At 40.7% G+C, this 21,073-nt stretch overlaps 1 protein-coding gene across 2 annotated transcripts in view; it reads left to right on the top strand.

Moving 5' to 3' along the window:
* Positions 1–21,073, top strand: part of Znf385b (zinc finger protein 385B) — a 391,151-nt gene that overhangs the window by 83,735 nt on the left and 286,343 nt on the right. For both annotated transcript variants that reach the window (XM_052182775.1, XM_052182776.1), the window contains exons 2-3: positions 13,497–13,644; positions 14,455–14,796. In XM_052182775.1, the coding sequence (XP_052038735.1) occupies positions 14,508–14,796 (289 nt within the window). In that variant the 5' untranslated portion in view covers positions 13,497–13,644; positions 14,455–14,507. The remainder of the gene's footprint in view (positions 1–13,496; positions 13,645–14,454; positions 14,797–21,073) is intronic.

Genomic DNA, 21,073 nt, shown 5'->3' with positions numbered 1-21,073 from the left:
AACATTGGTAGGTCTATATATATCAAGAAATTCATACATTTCTTGTAGGTTTACTAGCTTGGTGGATTTTAAAAGTATGTCCTCATGATTTGTTGAAATTCCTTGGTGTCTATGGTAATGTCCTCCTTTTTATCTCTAATTTTATTAATTTGTATCTTCTTTGTCCATGTTTTAGTTAAAGTGGCAAAGGTTTTGTCAGTCATGCTGATTTTTCTCAAAGAACCAATTCTTTATTTTATTGATTTATTGTGGGTTTTTTATTCATCTCTATTTCATTTATTTCATCCAGCCCTGAGATAATTATTTCTTGCCATCTACTATTTGTGGCTATTATTTTCTCTTCTTGTTTTAGAGATTTCAGATGTTTCCTTAATGCACTAGTATGAGATCGCTCCGAGTTTTTTGATGTAGGCGTTTAGTGCTATAAACTTGCTCTTCAGGACGGTCTCCATTTTGTCCCATTGACTTGGGTATTTTGGATTTTTATTTTATTTAATTCAGTTCTGAGGATTTTAATTTCCTTCTTGATTTCTGTCTTAATCCATTTTTTCATTTAGTATTGAATTGTTCTGTTTCCATGAGTTTGTAAGCTTTCTGTTGTTGATATCTAGCTTTCCATGGTGGTCATATAGGATGCAGGGTGCTATTTCAATTTTCTTTTATATGTTGAGAGTTGCTTTGCGTTTGTGTATGTGCTCAATTTTGGAGAATATTCCATGAGCTTCTGGGACAAAAACTTTTGTTTTTATTTTTATTTTTTTCAGTGTTTGGGTAGAATATTAACATAGATGTCTACTTAATTTATTACACTATTTAACTCTGGCACACTTCCCCCCTTTCTCTCTCCCTCTCTCTCTCTCTCTCTCTCTCTCTCTCTCTCTCTCTCTCTTCTCTAGATAAACAGTCTGTTGGTAAGACTGAGATAATTAAATCATCCACTATCACTGTGCAAGAGTGAATACGATTTTATTTGTAGTAGTAGTTTTTATTGTTGTTGTTTGTTATTTTATGTTTTCTATTTAGAATTGAAATATCCTCTTGGTGGATTTGTTTTTTTTTCTTTGCTGAGAGTGCCGTGTTCTTTCATGTTTTTTTTTATTTATTTATTTATTTATTTTTTTAGATTTGTTCTGGTTTGAGGTCTATTTTGTCAGTTATTAAAATGGCTAGACCTGCTTGCCTCGTGGTTTCATTTGCTTTTTCATCCTTTTACCCTGAGATGATGCCTATACACCTTTCCTGAGCTTTATTTCTTGGATGTAGCAGAAATATCGATCTTGTTTTCCAATCCAGTCTTTAAAAACAAGTCTTTTTATTGGGAACCTGAGAGCAGCAATATTGATAGTTACCAGTGAGCAGTTTTTATTGATTCCTGTTATTTAGTTGTTAAGGTATGGGTCCCCCTTCTTTTAATATGATGGTCTGGGATTATAATATTTTTTGTGTGTTTTATTGGGCATGATCTCTTAAGATTGGCATTTTTCTTCTAATATCGTCTGTAGAGATATATTTGTAGATAGATAGTGGTTAAATTTGGTTTTATCGTGTAATGTTTTTCTTTCTCTATCTATTGTGACTTTTGCTGGGTAGAGTAATCTGGGCTGGAATCTGTGGACTTTCTGAGTTTATAGAATGTCTGTCCAGGCCCTTCTGGATTTCAAAATCTCCTTTGAGAAATCAGGTGTTAATTCTAATCAGTCTGCTTTTAAATATGACTTGGTCTTTGTTCCCAGCAGCTTTTAATATTCTTTCTTTCTTTTTTATATATAGTTAGTATTTTGATTACTATGTATTGTGGAAATTTTTTTGTTGTCCAATGTACTTGGTGTTCTTTATACTTCTTGTACCTTGATAGGCACCTCTTTCTGTAAGTTCGAAAAGGTTTCTTTATTGAAAATATTTTATGTACTTTTGACTTGAGTTTCTTGTCCATCCTCTATTCTTGTTATTCTTAATTTTTTATAGTGTTTCATATTTTCTGAATGTGTTGTGCCTGAATTTTTTTTAGATTTAAATATTATTTTTGAGTTTTGAGCTATCCATTTTTTAAATGTTGTCTTCAAGACTAGAAATTCTCTCTTCCAAATCTTATAATCTGTTGATAAGGCTTATCTGTGAGGTTTTTGTTTGACATCTTAAGTTTTTCATTTCAGTTTTTATTTTCTTTAGATTCTTTCATGTCTTGAACTGTTTTCATTATTTTAGTGAATTGTTTGTGTTTTCATTAAGGCATTTATTCATATTCTTTTTAATATCTTTGAGCATATTCATAATTACTATTTTGAAGTCTTTGTCTTGGCTTCAGCTAACTTGCATTTCTTAGGGACTATTGCAATAAGATTGCTGGCTTCTGGAGGAGGGTATTTTGGGTATTAATTATTGTATTTTTGTTCTAGGAACTAGGCATCTGGAGTTACCATGTTTAAAATGTTTTGTTTGTTTGTTTGTTTGTTTTGGTGTACATATCTGGCCATGTCTTTGTTGGGCGGGTGTTCCATTCTTTGACATTGCCTGTTCCTAGGCAAGTGGCCATGGGATTCTTGTTAGGGAAATGATTCTGCATCCCAAGAGGCAGAGTTTCCAGGAAATGTAGGTGGTGAGAGGAGAGACTCCTGTAAGCAGGCTGCTACAGAACTGAGAGATCAGAATGGGAGTCAGGAAGGATGGTGAAAATTCCTGGTGTCCCAGCCCAGTGTGGCCATTGGCAGTCCCTGGTTTACAGTGGTTCTCTGGATCAGTGCTGACATAAAGAAATGGAGATGGGTTAGAAAGAAAGGCTGAGAGGGGGAGCAAAAACTAACTGTTATTATTCTTGAAATGCAGCCATATTGCTGTATGTAGCTAGAAAGCATCTGCTCTTTTTTTTTTAATCTATATGTTATTTTCTTGTTGGATTAATATATTGAATTAATATATTGAATTAATATATTACAGTGCATATGCTCACACTCATTATCCCTTTTCTATAGTTAGTTCTAAAATAACATACCTTATATATTCTTGGTGGACATTTGGGTCCTTTTTAGAGTAGGTCTATTATAAACAGTGCTTTTGTACAGATCTTAGTGGATGTGTGTACATTCAAAGAGTACGTCTACCTCTGTGTTGGTTCCATACCCGAGGTGAAGTTGCTGGATCGTCAAGTGTACACAAGTTCTACTTCAGGAGGCCTTCCAGTTTTCATAAGTGGTTGGTAGTGGGTGCTCATCTGGCATCTGTGTGTCAGGTTTGATTGTTCTCTTTCCTCACTACTACTTCACGTTTTCTGTTGTTTTCCCTGTCTTCACTAGGGTTGCATCATAGTGTTCATTTGTGTTTCCATGATGCCTAAAGAGCTGGGGCACCTTCCCATAACCTTACTTGCTGTTTGAGGACTATGCTCTGAATTCAGAGTTTTAGTTCATTTTTCTGTTGAATGGTCGGTCTTTAAAGCTTCAGAGGAGATTTCATGTAGCAAAACTTAATCCTTCTCTCAATGTATATGAATTGAAAATATCTTTTCCTACCATGCTTTTTCTTAGTTGTATCCTTAGTTGAAGAAATAATTTTGGCTTTCATATATTTAATATTTCTTTCTGTCTTGGGGTCAGTACCTTTTATGCCTTTGCCTACTTTGAAGTCATGAAAGCTGTACTCTCCTCAAGCCACGCCTACCACCATCACTTCTCACCTGTGCCTGACATCACCCCTCACCTGTGCCTACCACCACCACCCCTCACCTCTACCTACTGCCATCACCCTTACACCTGACACCATTGCCCCTCACCTATGCCTCCTACTGTCACCCCTTGCCATCCTCCTTGGCAGGGACAAACCTGAGGTATGCAGTAAGTAGCAAAATACTCTTTTAAAAAAATATAGACACCAGTCAACTCAATTCATTCATGGAATTTGCTATCCTTTCATCACTACGTTATCAATTGTGACCGAGGTACACAAGCTCACACATGCACACCAGTTCACCATACACACTGTGGTCTTTGTGTGAACTGATTCCTTTATTCTGGTCAGTTTATTGTTTTCCCCTCAACTAAAACCAGGATGTCTTACTGTAGCCTCATGATAGTCTGTGACCTCTGGCGATTCAAGCCCTTTTGTTCTTTAGAATTGCTTTGGTTGCCCTTGATCCATTGAAATACCACGTACATATTCAAATCATGTTGGTTTTTAGAAAGCACACCTCCAAGGTTTTAGTTATCATTACTTTGAATCCACTAATTGTGGACAGTAAGTGCACAGTAAGTTTTGTAATGACAAAATGCAAAGTAATTTCACAAATGAAGCACGATTTGGCTCAAGAAATTTAAAGAAGATTAAGAATTATTTTCCAAGAGGGAAACAAAATATTTCAATTACAATTATTATCTTAGTCAGGGTTTTTATACCTAAACTCAACACCATGACCAAGAAGCAATTTTGGGAGGAAAGGGTTTATTCAGCTTACACTTCCACACTGCTGTTCATCACTAAAGAAGTCAAGACTGGAACTCAAGCAGATCAGGAAGCAAGAGCTGATGCAGAGGCCATGGAGGGATGTTTCTTACTGGTTTGCTCCCTTGGCTTACTCAGCTTGCTTTTTTATAGAACCAAAGACCACCATCCCAAGGATGGCACCACCCACAATGGGTCCTCCACACTTGATTACTAATTGAGAAAATGCCTTACAGCTGGATATCATGGAGGCATTTCCTCAACTGAAGCTCCTTTTTCTGTGATAACTCCAGCTTGTATCAAGTTGACACACAAAAATCAGCCAGTACAGCTATATTCGAGGTGTGTGTGAGTGTGTGTATGTGTATATATGTGTGTGAAGTATAGTCACTAGTCCCTCAAATAAGTCATGAGATGGGTTTGTTTTTTCGTGTAAGTGGTTTAAGTGTGGAAAAATTACACATGAACAGCCTAGCAGGACTTTGTGTTTGCAATAGTGTAGCTACTCTTTAATGGTCTCAAGGTACAGAAGAGTGTGTTGTGTGCATAGGTGGCTATTTGCTGCATTTCACTTGAGGTACTCCCAGTTTACATCTGTTGACCTGGCATTATAGCATTTTTCCTGGGCAAAGGTGTCCTTATTTGACCTACTAGTCAAAAAATAAGCCTATATAAATTTGATTACCTTTTTTTAAAAAAAACTACAAATGCCACACCAATATACTACCAAAGAAAATAGTTTTCTGTGTGAACAAATTATCATAATTTAGAGCTGCTCAAGTGTTTCTAAATGTTGTTTTACCCACAAAGCACGCTTGATGTGTTAGGAAGAATGGCCTTTGGTGATGCTGGGTACGAAAACTCCTCATGACTGAGAGAAAGGGTCCATGGGGGAAACTGCCCATAGCCAAGACTGAGTCTGGTACTTGCAGTGACCCGAATGAAATCATCACTGCGTTTATGTTTTGATAGCTCAAGGACAACTTCGAGAAAAACAGGAGGGCAGGAAGCTGTAAATCTTGGCAGTTGCTGGGAGGAGGGGGATGGAAGAGAGGAGAGGAGAAAGTCATACCTTCAAGAACACAGGCAGACTCAGCTGTGGAGTCTGCAAGCAGCTCTGGGGGCAGAGATGAAAATACCTTCCCAGAGCGAGAAAAGCAGCCCAGAACATCTGGGGGAAGCATGAGTAAGATTTTAGATAGTGTTGAAACTTAAATAAAGAGAAAAGAAAGAGAGAGAGAAAACATGATTACTCTTGAGTGGCAGATCTGAGGTCAGACGGCACCTAATTCAGGCTCTTGTGTCCCTGGACAAAGAACTACACCTTGGCGTAATGATCAAAAAGGGAAATAGAGACACTTGATTAAGAAAGCATGAAAGCATTTTTGAGAATAGGAGTGGATTAGTAAGCCAAGAGTAAAACATCTGTCTTAGTTAGGGTTTTACCGTTGTGAACAGATACCATGACCAAGGCAACTCTTATAAGGACAACATTTAATAGAGGCGGACTTACAGGTTCAGAAGTTCCACTTTGATGGCATGGCAATGTCCAGGCAGGTAGTGCAGGTGGAGCTGAGAGTTCTACCCTTCATGTGAAGGTGGCTAGGAGACTGGCCATGCCCACAGTGGCACACTTCCTCCAACAAAGCCACACCTCCTAATAGTGCCATTCCAGGGCCAAGCATATTCAAACCACAGAGCACCTAAAGCCAAAATCATTCATTCTTTGATGGACCCTGCTGCCTTCTATGGAACCATCTAGTGACTTTTTGCCCCTCTTCCATGCAATAGGGGGCTCCTGCCAGGACTGCCAGGTCTCCTTGCTGCCGTCCTCATGAGTTGTTTCTAAGTTCCCGCTCCTGCGCTTTGTCTCTGGCTCGTGTTGCACAGATTACATGGCAGGCTGCAGTACAGGTGGAGTCCAGCCATCCTTACCACAAAGAGGATTACGTGTGTCTACTGCTGTTGTACTTGTGTCTTTATTTTAAAGGTAAACACTAACATAGGGGATCTCATAGGGTCTCACCCCCTAGATGAAGATCTTCAGGCAACTAAGGAATGCTGATAGTAGGAGAAATTGTCCTCCCCAGAGATGAGAACCCTAATTGTTTATCCAATACCAAGTGGTAATCTCTGAAATCCTCTGCATACAGGTAACACTAAATGGACCCAGCAGGTGGCGTTTATAGATTTATGTGGTTCTATAGGTAACAGTAGCAGTTAACAGAAAAAGAATCCATTCAATGTGAGAGGGAGCAAGGCAGGTATATGGAGGGGGCTAACAGAGGAAAGAGAAGAGGAAAAATGATATATTTTAATTAAAAAATAAAAATTCAAAAAGGTAGCCGGACGATGGTGGCTCACGCCTTTAATCCCAGCACTTGGGAGGCAGAGGCAGGTGGATTTCTGAGTTCGAGGCCAGCCTGGTCTACAGAGTGAGTTCCAGGACAGCCAGGGCTACACAGAGAAAGCCTGTCTCAAAAGACAAAAAAAAAAAAAAGGAGGGGTATGTAGCTCAGATATAGCATCTCTTATAGCCAGAAGGGGTTCCTATTGTATGTTTCAGTTGAATATAAAAAGTCAAGTGTTTATTTGGCAAGAATAAATTTTAATATATCATATATCATTAATATAACCTTGATATATAGAAATGAAAAACCACATATTATGGGTGTTAAGTGTGCTTAATTATCTTCTTAGGGTAATCATTTTGAGTTTTCAAACCTGGTCTTCTGCCTTTGATTCATCCCCCAAAGAAGAGAATTCCCAAATAGTATTCTTTTTCCAGGAAAGTTCATGCTGTGATTAAATTAAATAAATAAAAATTAAATGTAGTGCTTAAAGATTATTTATTTAATATCATGAAAGCTGGCATATCACATAATTCTCTAAAGATTATAATTATGGTACCATCTAATTTCTATCATAAAATCATTTAACTACTTAAATATTTGTATCTCAAAATGAATATATATTCTGTATCTAGTTAGCTGGGGCTATATAACTATCAAACTATTCCTCTGTTTAACTGAACATTTCGCTAATTGTTTTGCATATAACTAACAGTTTCAGAGTCAGCCTTTTTATTGCAACATTGTATACTTGCACTAGGAAGCATTCATGTTCTTCTGCTCATGTGCTGTAGCTAATGAGCATAGAAGACAGCTAGCCGTGTTGGCACATGCCTTTAATCTCAGCACGAAGAAAGTTGACTCAAGAGGATTCCAAGTTTGGGGCCAGCCTGGGCTACAAATGAGACCCCCGTTTCGAACAAGAACATAAAAGATATTTTCATTCCTAGCTTTATCTGAAGTATACAATTAAAGCTGAAACATATCCTGGCATTAAGAATAAATTGCATTCTCATTGTTAGGCTGTCTGAATTTGATGGCCTTGGGCTACTTTGAAGATCAAGGTTTCCAGAAAAGACATCTGTTTATAAACACAGTCAGCTTTCAGGTCTTTGGAAAGTCAAGACTAAATTCACTGTCAGCCTTTGAGTACAGCTAAACTACATTTGAATTATAGCACTTGCTTGGGCTCATTGAATACCTTCTAAGTGCCAGCCATCTGATTGGCTTTCTGTCTGTAATGATTAATGAGAACACAGTTTGTTTGCTTTATACTTAGATACTCAAATGTCCTTCCCTGTTTGTCCACTATATCATACAAATATAGAAATGCAGATCTGAAGATGTAGCCCATCAGTTGAGCTCTTGTCTAGCACGCACACACCTCTAGGTTCAGTCGCCAACACCACAATAAATAAATGCATAAACAAATTTAAATTTTACTTGATGCAGGAGTTCTACTATTTTATCAGGGCTTGAGATGTTATTATACAGTTCTTCAGTGACTCACCAACAGACTGTTCTGCACCACTGTCTCCCTCTTTGGTAGGTTAGTAGCATCCATTAGTCTATTGCTACTCCTCCCCCCCCCCACACACACACACAACCTTTGCTCCAGGTGCCACCCCACACTTGCACAATGCTCCATCATGACAAGGTCCTCTGTAAGTTTTCGGTGTCTTCACTCACTGATGAGTTAGGGATGTGTTTTATTTTTAGGGTCTTGTTTTTATATTTAATTTTGCATGCATGTGTGTGAGTGCAATACAAATGGAGGCCAGACTATGGTGTCAGACTCCTTGGGGCTGGGGTGCAGGCTCTCGTGAGCCACCAGCCATGCCACGTGTGCTGAGAACCAGACTCCGGTTATCTACAAGAACAGTATGCACTGTTTCCTACTGAGCCACCTCTTCAGCCCCAGAGGCCTTTTGAAAAGGGACAGAAGGATACTAGAGGAGAACTAAGTGCTGCTGCCAGAGAGAGGTCCCCCAGGTCTGAGACCACACCCTCCAGAGGTGTCACCAGTGTGAAAGTCTTTCCTGTGCACTCTCAGGCCTGTCACCATGTGACGGGAATCAGCTTCTTTCCTCATTCTAGGATACCTGGACCATAGATTTCTGCACCTCTGTGATCAACCCTCTACTCCCCATTGCCTGTCAATCTTTGGGACGACAGATAGTGGAAATATCTCCTTTCCTAAACATTATGGGTTTTTTGTTTTTGTTTTCTTTTGTTTTTGCCATTCAGACAGTTTCAGGATAAAAGGGACTTGCCATGAAAAATCATGCTTATTTATCCAAATAAATAGCTGTGTTAAAACTTTTTTTCAAGATGCACCTAATCTGGCAGAGACTTGATGCTGTAGGGTGGGAGCATACCTGGGGGGTGGGCTGGTCATCTTCTCAGAGGAGAAGGGGAGGGGGAGGGCCTCAGTGAGGAGGGACTGATGGGGGAAGAACTTGGGATGCAAATTAACCAATTAATTAATTAATAATCAAATGGAAGAAATGACCTGAAGCACCTGTCATTCTTACCCAACTGTGACACCAACGTCTTTTGGGTTCTAGGTGAGTCTGGGGCTTCCTGTCATAGCTTACCTTACCAGTGCTGGGCAAAGTGCCAGTGGATGATTGAAAGAGAAACAGTGTAGAGACATCAAACTCTAAGCAGCAATCTGAATCCAGTGTCTTAAAGCTACAGGGAGGAGGAACGGTGCCGGGAAGACTTCAGAGATGGCTGTGCATGGATCTCTGCAGTCAACCTCTGCTGTGAATCAGCACAGTGACTAGTTTGTTAGGGCTCCCGTCTGCTTACGTCGTACCCGAGCACAGGGGACGGACGCTGAACCCAGAACCTTGCACATGCTGGGGGATTCTGTGAACTGTACCCACAGTTCTGAATTCTTTTTTTTCTCACAAGTTTTTATTTTAGACTTTTTGTTTTCATCACCACAGGGCAAGAACAGCCATTGTTAGTGTTGTTAGTATTGGATGAATGTGAACTTGGATGAAATCAAGTACAGCTTCCAATATCTAGTTCCTATTATGAGTCAGATAGTCAACTATACAACAAGACGAACACATTCTATCAACCTCTTAATTTTTTTCCTGAAGCAGACACCCTGGAGGCCAACTTAGTATTAAGTACTTGTGTCCTAGGGAAGTGAACGCACTCTGTGTCAGAGCCCGGCGTGTTCTTCACCTGTATATTTTCTTTGTTTTGTTTTGGTTTTGGTTTTTTAATTAGGTATATTCTTTATTTATACTTCAAATGTTGTACCTTTCCTGGTTTGCTCCTCTACCGAAAATCCCATAAGCCATCTCCCCTTCCCCAATCAACCCACCCCGGCTTCCCTGTCTTGGTATTCCTGTACACTACAGCATCAAGTCTTTCCAGGACCAAGGGCCTCTTCCCCCATCTGGTGTCCAACAAGATTGTCCTCTGTTGCTGGTGTGTCTGGGGCCATGGGTAACTCCATGTGTACTCTTTGGTTGATGGTTTTATCCCTGGGAGCTCTAGAAGTACTGGGTGACTCACATTGTTGTTCCTCCTATGGTGCTGCAAACAGCTCTTTGGGTCCTTTCTATAGCTTCCCCACTAGGGATCCTGTGCTCAGTTCAATGGCTGGCTGAGAGTGCCCCCCCACCATCTGTATTTGTCATGCACTAGGAGAGCCTCCTAGGTGATAGCAAAAAAGACATGGAAGGACACTTCATACTCACCTGTATACTTTCAAATTCACAAAGTTTGCCCACACCTTCCCCAAGGCACTCACTGTTTTATTCCATGTTAGACTAACCACAGCAAAGGGTGAGGCTGTGTGGTCAGTGACACAGTGTCACCTTGTAAGAGTTGGGCCTCCTACCACAGAAATAGTTCAAACTATTGAACTTGGTTCTTACAGTTCACAATGAGTGCCACACGCATGCCTTGAATGTGCATGCACGACATTACATTAACTGATTCAGCCAGAATGAAATGCTTTTTTGTACTAACTTGAATCACAGATGCTGAGGGTACCAAGACAAATGAGAACTTTTTTTCCGGTCTTCTGGGGTTCTTGAAGTTTTGTAAGGGAGGAAAAATTAGCCCCCAAAGAACATATCCCACTCTTGTCCTTCCTCTTTCAACCGGTTTCTTGTCTCTAAGACTGGTACGCCCTGCTCACCCTATTCACTATTGCTTCCTAGTGTCAAGCTTCTGCCTGACCAATAAAAGAAGCATTTACTGCATGAGGAAATAAAATTATACTACTGAAATAAGCCTAGATTGAGATTTAAAGTGATCACATGAGGGCACTGTGCCATCCTGGATTTGTGAGCAAAGAATTGTAAACAGAGAATCTTGAAGTGCAAAGGTAGGGCAGAGACCCTGGCAAGGCAAGCATCAAGAGCACTCTAGGTGACAACTCACTAGGGTGTGGCAATGAGGGGAATACACACAGCGCTCCTCAAAAAGTCACTGTTACATTGTCCACAGGACATGGTCGTGATGTTTCACAGAATTTAACATTTACCTCTGAAGCAGCCTCCAGCCCTTTTCAAGTTATTGTAAAAACCACTGGACAGCTGTGCATGTGGGATGGGTCCTAGAGATAAGTTTCTCTTTAGAAAAGTTTATCCAATCAGTCACCTCTTCATCATTTAAAATCACTCATTTTGATTCATACTGATCGTCCACTTTGGGCCTTCAATTCCCTTTCCCAAAGGCAGCTCACAGAGCCACCTTTTCATATATTAACTTGGATCAGAATATGCTATTCTTTCATGGGTGCCAAAGTGTGAGCCATTTTGCAAAATAACTCCAAAAGAGCACAGAACACTTTGCCTCTCCTGGTGCTGCCCCCAGAGATACCCTCTGGTCAGCCTAAAGTAGCATGCTGCTTACTGCTTTCAAAAAGTCAGCATCCCTGAAGGGCACTTTGTCCCAGGCATGCAAAACATGTCACCTGGGATAGTCTGATAAAAAAACAAATTTAAAATAACAAGTGAGAGTTTTCTCTTGCCTTCCACTTAGATTCACTGTTAACCTTATCCTTAGCCAGAAAGTTGACATTATAGACGCTATCACTCCACACAGGGTGTAAGCCTGGCATGATGTCATCTTGGACCCAATGCTGATGTCAAGACTTTGATATTTGCCACCTCTAGGTCCTTTACCCAAGACCTCTGTAACTAAATATACTTTGGTTACAAGTGGTTGTTAGTGAGAGCCGGCTTTGTGTTCCCCTGAGAAGCCAAGTGTGGTGAATGAAATCAGGTCTTGGACTGGTAATTAGGAGTTGGTGAGCATCACTTAAGACATTGCATTGCAGCCTTGCCAAAGAGGCCCGTGGATGTGGTTCTGAGAGTTGAAGGGTCACTTAGGGGGATAGCTCTGGGAGGGGGCATACACTTTAAAGGCTCCTGCTTTCCTACTTAGGGTATGCACATGTAAACCAATGTAAGGTATAGCTAGTTTATTGGACAAATTACAGAAAAGCAGAGGCAGCTGGCTTACCTTTTATAATATACAAAACAAGGTCATTGTTTCAATTCATATTTAAGGGGGGATAATATGGCATGTATTGGGAATTGAACTCAGGTCGTCAGACTTGGCGTCACAGGTTTTTCCTTGCTGAGTCATCTCACCAGCCTATTTGTGTAGATTCAAAGGAAGAAAGCTGATTAAGCCCAAAAGAATAGGCAAAGTTTTATAGAACCCTTTAAAATGGCAGCACCAGGTAGGATACTATGTGGTCTGAGTATATGTGTCAAATATGCAAGATGTGTTTATATGTGTGTAATTCAAATTATACACACATATAATATGAGTATATTATATGTATCAAATAAGCAAGATGTCAACTGTCCCCACAACAGCTAGGTATATGTGTACAAATAAGAGGTATATTTGGCATATTGCTTGTAGAATCAACATCTGTCTTTATGGTAACACCCTATCTGAATTTTCGTTATTCAGTTTGTGAACAACCACTTGGAAACTTGTGTTTCATTTTTTTCTCCCTTTCCAGAAAGCCCCAAAACAAACTTGGATAAAATAATCACTCAAAACCAATAAAATACTTGCAACCCCCTGAGATTATTCCATATGCGGTGATGTCTCACCCGTCCTGAGGAGTCCTGAGGATTCCTTCATGTGGGATTTCCATCCTCCCCGACCGGGCACCATCCTCCTCAGTCTCTTCTTTCTTAAGCATGCCACGTTTTACTTGCTTTCTGCCCAGTTGTTTACTCTCATTTTTATTTTCATTTTGTCTTAATTGAGATGAGTTTTGGCATACATCCCACCCTGGCTTTAAACTGGAAACTCTCCTTCCTCCGGCTCTTAACTGCATAGCCCTGTCTTCTCAAAGAGTGGCTTCCTCCTCACCCAACCCAAGACACAGAACAATGACACAATCACATGGGTAGCATGAAGATGCCAGCAACCTGGGGTAGACTAGAATGAGCACTTACCTATTTAAAGTAGAACTAACAATAAATGAAAACAGGTGAGGTCATGTTCACTAACTGAGGGTCTCAAGGCACTGAACGTTTTCTTTTAAAATCCCATAGGAGGGTTATTATTCTTCACAATCCTGTTTTCTATCTAACAAATGAAAGAAAAGATAAGAGTTTAAACATAAAATAATTCCAGACTCAGATTCTGTTTAACTACTTTTACATATGCATTGATTTACTAATACTGTATTTCTATTTTTTTTTATTCCAGATGCTCTACATTTCAAGCTTATCAAAGATTAAATTGATATTTATGGGCTAACTTGGAAATTGACAATTTGTTTCACTACATCTGGAAGAAAGTATGTGCAAATTCCAGTCGGCTGATTTGTAAAGGAGCTTTTAGAACACAATTCAGTGTAAGTTGTGACCATACTATGTTTTAAATCTTTCTCAACTCTAATTCTGGCATGGGTCTGCTTGTGTGTGTGTGCCCAATTGTGTGTATGTGTGTGTGTGTGTATGTGTGTGTGTGTGTATGTGTGTGTGATGTGTTTGTGTGTATGTGTGGTATGTGTAGTGTAGAGTGTGTGTGATATGTGTGGTTTATGGGTGTGTGTGTGTGTGGTTATGTGTGTGTGTGTGTGTGTGTGTGTGTGTGTGTGGTATGTGTGGCATGTGTATGTGCCTGTGGGGTATGTGTGTATGTGTGTGTGTGTGTGTATTTTCTGTTCATTTTTGTCTTCACATGTTCTTTGGAAGATTTTTGTGTTCAAAACACTCCTTTATGATTTGGACAGATGTTTACAGGCCTACTGTGTAAAAGTTGCAGTTCTAGGGCTAAGCCATACCTAGAGAAGAGATGTCTGTTCCCATAGAGATTAGACTATTAGATTAGATTAGTGGAGGAAATGGACACAAGACAAATAACTTCCAAGACATGGAATATACAATGTCATGGACTCTGTGAAGGAAGTCATATAGGTCTGTGCCACTCATGACCAGGCCCTGTCCTTTCTCTGGCTTCAGAATGGGTTCCCTGGAGAAGACCACTGCTAGCTGAGATCTCACAAATGGGCAGGAGTTAACAGGACAAAGGGGAGATGTAATAGTCTCAGATTTGTTGAAGATCATATGTGCTCAAACCAACCATTAAAAATGAATTATACCTGCACTGGAAGATACGAGGACACATATAACTTTATAGGCCCTTGTATTTTTTCTTCCAGTTATCAAGAACTCCTCAAACCCCGACAACCATTGTAAAGATGGGATTTTGAATATGGCAACCTTCCTACGGGGCTTTGAAGAAAAGGGGTTAAAGAACGACAGGCCTGGGGACCAGTTCAGTAAAGAGAAGAAGAAGATTCTCTTCTCCTTTTGTGACGTGTGCAACATCCAGCTAAACTCCGCTGCTCAGGCCCAGGTCCATTATGACGGCAAATCCCATCGAAAGCGAGTCAAGCAGCTGAGTGATGGGCAGCCCCTGCCGCCAGCCCAGGGCTCAGTGCCACTGCTGGCCAGCCCTTGCCCTGGGCCTTGCCCTGGCCCTGGTCCGAACACCAGCACAGGTAGGAATCAGGCCCTGTGGCACCACTGCCTTTTTGGAAAAATGGTACTGTTACAGGAAATGGAGGGTTTAGAACAAAGAATTGGTCATCTGAAAACTGCTGCCCCGAATAGTACTCCATTGTGTATATATACCACATTTTCTGTATCCATTCCTCCGTTGAGGGACATAGCTGCCCAGAAGTGGTATAGCAGGGTCCTCTGGAAGTATCATTCTTAGACAAATGGATGGAGCTGGAGAACATCATCCTAAGTGAGGTAACCCAGTCTCAAAACAACACTCATGGTATGCACTCACTGATAAATGGATATTAGCCTAGGAGCTTGGAATACCCAAGACACAATTCACATATAAAATGATGCCCAAGAAGAATGGAGGAGAGGCCCCTGGTCCTGGAAAGGCTCAGTGCAGCAGTGTAGGGGAATACCAGATCAGGGATGTGGGAAGGGTTGGATTGGGGAACAGGAGGAGGGAAGAGGGCTTATGGGACTTTCGGGGAGAGGGGAGATCCAGGAAAGGGAAAATCACTTGAAATGTAAATAAAGAATATATCGAATAAAAAAAAAAAGAAAAAAAAAGCTGCTGCCCCGGTGTAGGCTGTTTCTCTAGAGTAAAATCTAGGAAAACATTTGTTCACTCTCAGAGAATTCACACACACACACACACACACACATGACCATGGACTTACCGTTTGCCTGGATTGTCAGAGCTTTTGAAATTGTATTTAAAAATTGATCAGTGATAACCAATATTTCTTTTCCTCCTCAAAATTAGGTTTTCCTTCTCTACTTTCTGTTGTGTGATGTCCTACTTGATGGTAAATAAAGAACTACAGCTGTATTTATAGCATCCCTCGATCCCGTCAGTGAGCACCGATCGAGCACAGTAGCTTGTCTTGCTCTTTGAGAGTGCGTCCAGCAGTATGGTGGTGGATCTGAGAGTTGGAACAGACCCCGTCCAAACCACCAAGTGTCTCAGCCCCCATGTCCAACCTCCTGTCACACCCTTTGTCACGAGCAGGCAGAAACAGACACTTGAAAGTTTGTAATCCCATCTGCCCTCGTGTCCTGCCTGCCTTTTTAACCTCTCACCTTGTCCCTGAGCAGCCGTTCCTTCCCCATTGCTGTTCAGGGGCAGTTTCGTTTGGTAGAACTGACGAAAATCGAGTTCTACTGTTAGACCCCTAGAGAAGGGTTCCACTCAAGGTGGGTGTTCTCTGGCCAGAAAAGATTCCTCCTAAATGAGCTAGACAAGCTCTCAGATCCATCTGGCCAGTGCTTGTTCACATGTCACGGCTTCAACATCAAAGGAGACGATGTAGGGATGTCAGTTGTTGGGGTGCTGATTTTGTATACTATACCCCAGTCCACACTGACAGCAGTTGGAAATGTCTGTGTGCTGCAGATAAACAGCGTTTGTATTTGAAGCTACGTGTAGCCACTTTTCTTGCCTAGTAAAACAAGTTTAGCTTCATTAAACTAATTCTCCTAATCAGTGCTTATCACACCGTGGTATAAGATACATGCTTATAATAGTGAAAAGTTACTTTCCACTTCTGTAATGAATCTATGATAAATTCCCGTTTATTATAATGCTAATTGCAATTGTTCATAGAAGCATGTGTATGCTTGTATTTATTTTCCTGTTAAGAATATGTTAGTGTTAGGCTGAAAATTGATATCTCAGAAAGTAATGGTTTGTACCTCTTAGTCAAATGACTATAGTTACCTTAGTCATTTAAAATGATACAACTTCATAGCATGATGACAGTGGAAAGTTTCTGTCACAGGATGCAGGAATCAGTGGGTGACACCGGCACAGGTTTTACAGTTTTGAGACTCTACTCGGTGAGGAGCAAGCCTGGCATCAGGTCATTCCCCCCCAGTCCCCCACTTGCTTTCCTCAGTCTCCATCTATCACACTGCTATTTTCTGCTGGGCAGAAGCTCTCTCAACACGGTGTCAACCCATAGCTTCTCTTCGTCTTTTGTTCAGTAGGACTCTTCGATGAGGAAGATCAAATTCACTTATAAAGCATGGATCTAATTGATCTAAATGACAATTTAGCTCCATGGCCCCCTGAGCTTAGAGTGGATCTCGGCACACTGATCTTAGCCACTGTCACTGCACTCTGCCTCAGTCTACCTGGAGATGGGCATGTGGTTCAGAAAAAGGAGTGGTGACTGCTTTCCTTCAGCTTGGGCAAACGGGTAGTGCTCTTCTTAGTTGGAGCCTGCTGCTTCCCCTGTTTCTATGAGTCACATCTGGCCTCCCCCAAGTTGTCCCTTGGTCATTGAGGCCCTGTGTGAGATAGCTGGGAGCACGTTGCACCACTTCTCAACTGTGCACGTGCCTCTGGTTTTCCTCGCTGCTGTAGTAATGGTAAAATGGTGCCCTCCATTTTCACAAGTTACAATTTGGGAAGCTGGAGGTCATATTCAGAGTTTGTCTTTAAAATGTAGAACCAACGGGATCCAGACATGTAAAGATCAGGCTCTTTGGAGGAGGGGGCTTTTCTTACTTGTTCAGATAGCATAGGGGGGCTGGCAAATAGCTAACTGAAGGAAAAGAAAATATCTAACCTTAACTTAAGCCTGAAGCTGACCTTCCCTCAAGAGCACTGAGAAGCCACCGGCCAATCGGACACCTTTATTCCTGACACCTAGCCTCTGCAAGCACGAAGGTTAATCGAGGCTGTTTAAGCCACTTAGTGTGGTGTACTGCTCTGGTGGCTCTAGCTATGATATGTTGGTAGAGCTTGTAACCACCTCATGTTCTAAGGGAAAAGGCAGGGGTCATAATGCTGTCCTACCTGGTAACTGTTTAGGAAATGGCTGTTTTATTTTCATGTCAGTCTTGGTTTGTGGGGTAGTATTGAAGCACATAGGCAATTCTCCTGAACATTAAAAGGGGGGTTAACATTACTTTCACACAGTCTCTTTCAGAAAATGCAGGAGGAAGAAAAGCTTAATTACTTACTTTATATGACTAATACCATAAGCAGAAAAAAATATAAAAGAGTTGCCAGATAATATCACTTATGCACCTAGAATCAAACTTTCTAAAATTATAAACAATTTTAATTCAGAAACATACAAAAAATGTGCCCAAAAGAGCTTTGGGGGTATATAAATAAATCTAGATCAGTATATTAAAAATCAGCCAAGTTATTCAACATGTTATTCAGCAAACTTAAGAAGGGAACTCATGTGATTATAGTAATTGATGCATTGTTTTTCTTGGAAATATTTGATAAATTCTAATATGTATTAAACTGAATAAGGGATAATTATCCAAATTTTAATAGAGATAATCCACAGAATGCATGCAGCTTGATGCTAAAATATTGAACGTTTAGCTTCTAGGAGCTAGAACAAAAAAGAATTTCACTTTAATGCTTCTAATTCATCACGAAGTCCTGTGAGTACTGGACTCTGAAATCAAACAGGAGCATAATGATGACACACATAGATTAGAAAGGAGGAAATAAAAGCATCGGTCTCTCTTTATAGATGACATGGTAAAATTCCAAAGACTCCATAAGAGCTGTTAGAAATAATGTAGGCAAGGTTATATAAGAATCAACACACAAACATCACATAGATATATACCAAATATGAAAATATAAAAACCAAACTCTCAAAAGCAACAGGACCATGAATGCTAATACTAAGTTAAAGTGAAATACTCAGCTATATCTTTTTTAAAAGCATCTGTATGCTTAAAATTATAAAATGTTGAGGAAAGAACTCAAAGACATCAACAGATGGAGCTACATACTATGTTCATGGATTAGAACACTCAACATATTTAAGATGTCAAGTGTCCCTAAATTGATCTTGTATGTTTATAAAATTTCCTACTAAAACTTCACAAGTGTTTTGGAACAAATATAGACACGAACATTCTAAACCTCATGTGCAAAAAACCCCGCAAATCCTAGAATAGCTAAAATAATGTAGACAAAGATAAACTTCCGAAGAATCTTTCCAGGATCAAGTAAGCAAGATAGTGTGATTGTAATGAATAAACAAACGCATAGATCACTGAGAAATACTGAGCCAAGAAATAGCCCATCCTTATATACTGAATTGATTTTATTTATTTAGTGGCTGGGGAGAGAGGGCTTATGCATGCGTGTGTGTGTGTGTGTGTGTGTGTGTGTGTGTGTGTGTGTGTAGGCACTTGTGAATCTGACCAGATGCCAACATTGAGTGTTTTCTCTATTGATGCCATGATGCATGGTTTAGGGATCAAGGCTTCTCAGTGAACAGGAATCTTACTGTTTCCGATAGAAAGGTCTGAACTTACTAAACCTTAAATCAGCTGGAGAATTGAATGGATGATCATATAGCTAACCTCTTACTGGAGAGCATACTTCTGGGCTCCAGCTGTGAGTTACTAATTCAGTATTTCTCAGCCGAAGCCAGAGATCTTGTTACTGTAAGAGCATCCCAGACGATGCCCAGGCTGCCAGTGTGCTACAGAACCTGGATGTAACCTGTCACAGATGGTCTGTACCCAGAACATGGGCTTTTAACTTTAGATAAATGTGTGAAATGGCAACTAAAATGCAAGCTGGAAGAAGAGAGGCTGGTGCTTGGACCAAGGTAGAGTCTGTGGACTGCTTCCTCACTATAGTGTTTGTACCTCCCATCTATTGATGCATGTTGGGTGGGGCAGATATCTCAAAGTTTGCACTTAATGGTCAGTGTCCAGACAGGGGTCTACCATGGAAGCTAAGCCACAAAACAGGTATGATGTTTGTGTCTGCAACAGGGGCAGCTTCAGCTGCTTAGAGCCCCCCTTCACAGACATACATTCTCTCTGTCTCTGTCTCTGTCTCTATCTGTCTCTCTGTCTCTCTGTCTCTCTGTCTCTCTCTCTCTCTCTCACACACACACACATACACACACACACACACACACACACACACACACGAGTAATGCCTCTCACCTTGTCCTTTGAGTCAACAGTAGGATACTTTAGTTGTCTAGAGCCCCCCCCACACACACACACAACCCGCAATGAGTAATTCCTCTCAATCTGATGCCCCTGTCCTCTGAATCAGCAGCAGGATCTTTGCCAGACAGTGACAAACATTCATTTTACATGTTGTTCGCTCTGTCCTTAAGGAATGCTTGTACCTGCCATGGAGAATCATATTGCCTGAGGGGTTTGGTAGGAACTGACTTTGTTCTGGGTCTTTTGAGATCAATATTTCCTCAGAATGAGAACGAGTTTGCTGCTAGAGAGTTGCTTCTGATTTTGCCCTAGGCAGGGCTTTGCCTCAAATAATGTTTAAAGATAAGAAAGATCAGGCCAAGAGGCTATTTGGTGGCAAGAGACAAATACCCAAAGGGATCAGAGGTATGCTAAAGTTGGAGGTTCTCATAGAAAGACTGAAATAATGACACCTACCCTTGACTTAGAGACTGTGAGGTGGGTGTTCAAGTTTGCTTTTGCTGTGTTCAACACCAACTAAAAGCAGCTCAGGGAAGAAGGTGTTTACTTGGCTTCCAAGTTATTGTCCACCATTAAGGGATGCCAACTGTGGAATGCAAATTCCTGGAGACAGGAACTGAAGCAGAGATTAGAGAAAACCTCTGCTTGCTGGTTTGCTTCCCCTGGCTTGATTAGCAGCTACCCTTCTTATACAGCCCAAGCCTATTGCCCAGGGATGGCTCTCTGCAGTGAGTAATTCATCTCAATCTGATGCCCCTGTCCTCTGAATCAGCAGCAGGATCTTTTCCAGTGAGCTAGACCATCCTGTATCAATTAGCAAATGCCTGTATCATTAATAAAATGCCTCATGGACATGGCCATTGGCCAACCTGATCTAGGAAGTTCCTAAACTGAGGTTCCCTCTTTCTAGGTGATCCTACCTTTGCATCACATTGACAGCTAAAATTAATTATGACAGTGGGTACAGTTCTGCTTGCATTATATTTGAGGAAAGTAGAGGCTAGAGAGAGCAGGCCCTTTTCCTGACATCACAGACTCAGAGCCAGAAGTCTTTCCTGTAACCCTGCTATCTCTCAGTGCTTGCTGCAAAGAATTAGACTCAAAGAGTGAAAAGAGTTCAGGGGATCACCTTATCGGACATTTGACTTTTCCTGTTGTTTACTGACACAATGGTTAATTTTTCTCTCTCAACTGCAACAAGTTTGAACAGAATTTCTAATCCTTGTCTAAGGTTAAGGCCAAAAGTGAGTTAGTCGTGCAAGGGAAGTGACCTAGAGAGAGCAAATGTTCAGAATCTCAAGTTGAGAAGAGGCT

Source organism: Apodemus sylvaticus, chromosome 5 (assembly GCF_947179515.1).
Source record: "Apodemus sylvaticus chromosome 5, mApoSyl1.1, whole genome shotgun sequence".
Classification (NCBI taxonomy): Eukaryota; Metazoa; Chordata; class Mammalia; order Rodentia; family Muridae; genus Apodemus; species Apodemus sylvaticus.
The sequence above is the reverse complement of the archived record's forward strand: the minus strand, read 5'-3'. Positions and strand labels throughout refer to the sequence as shown.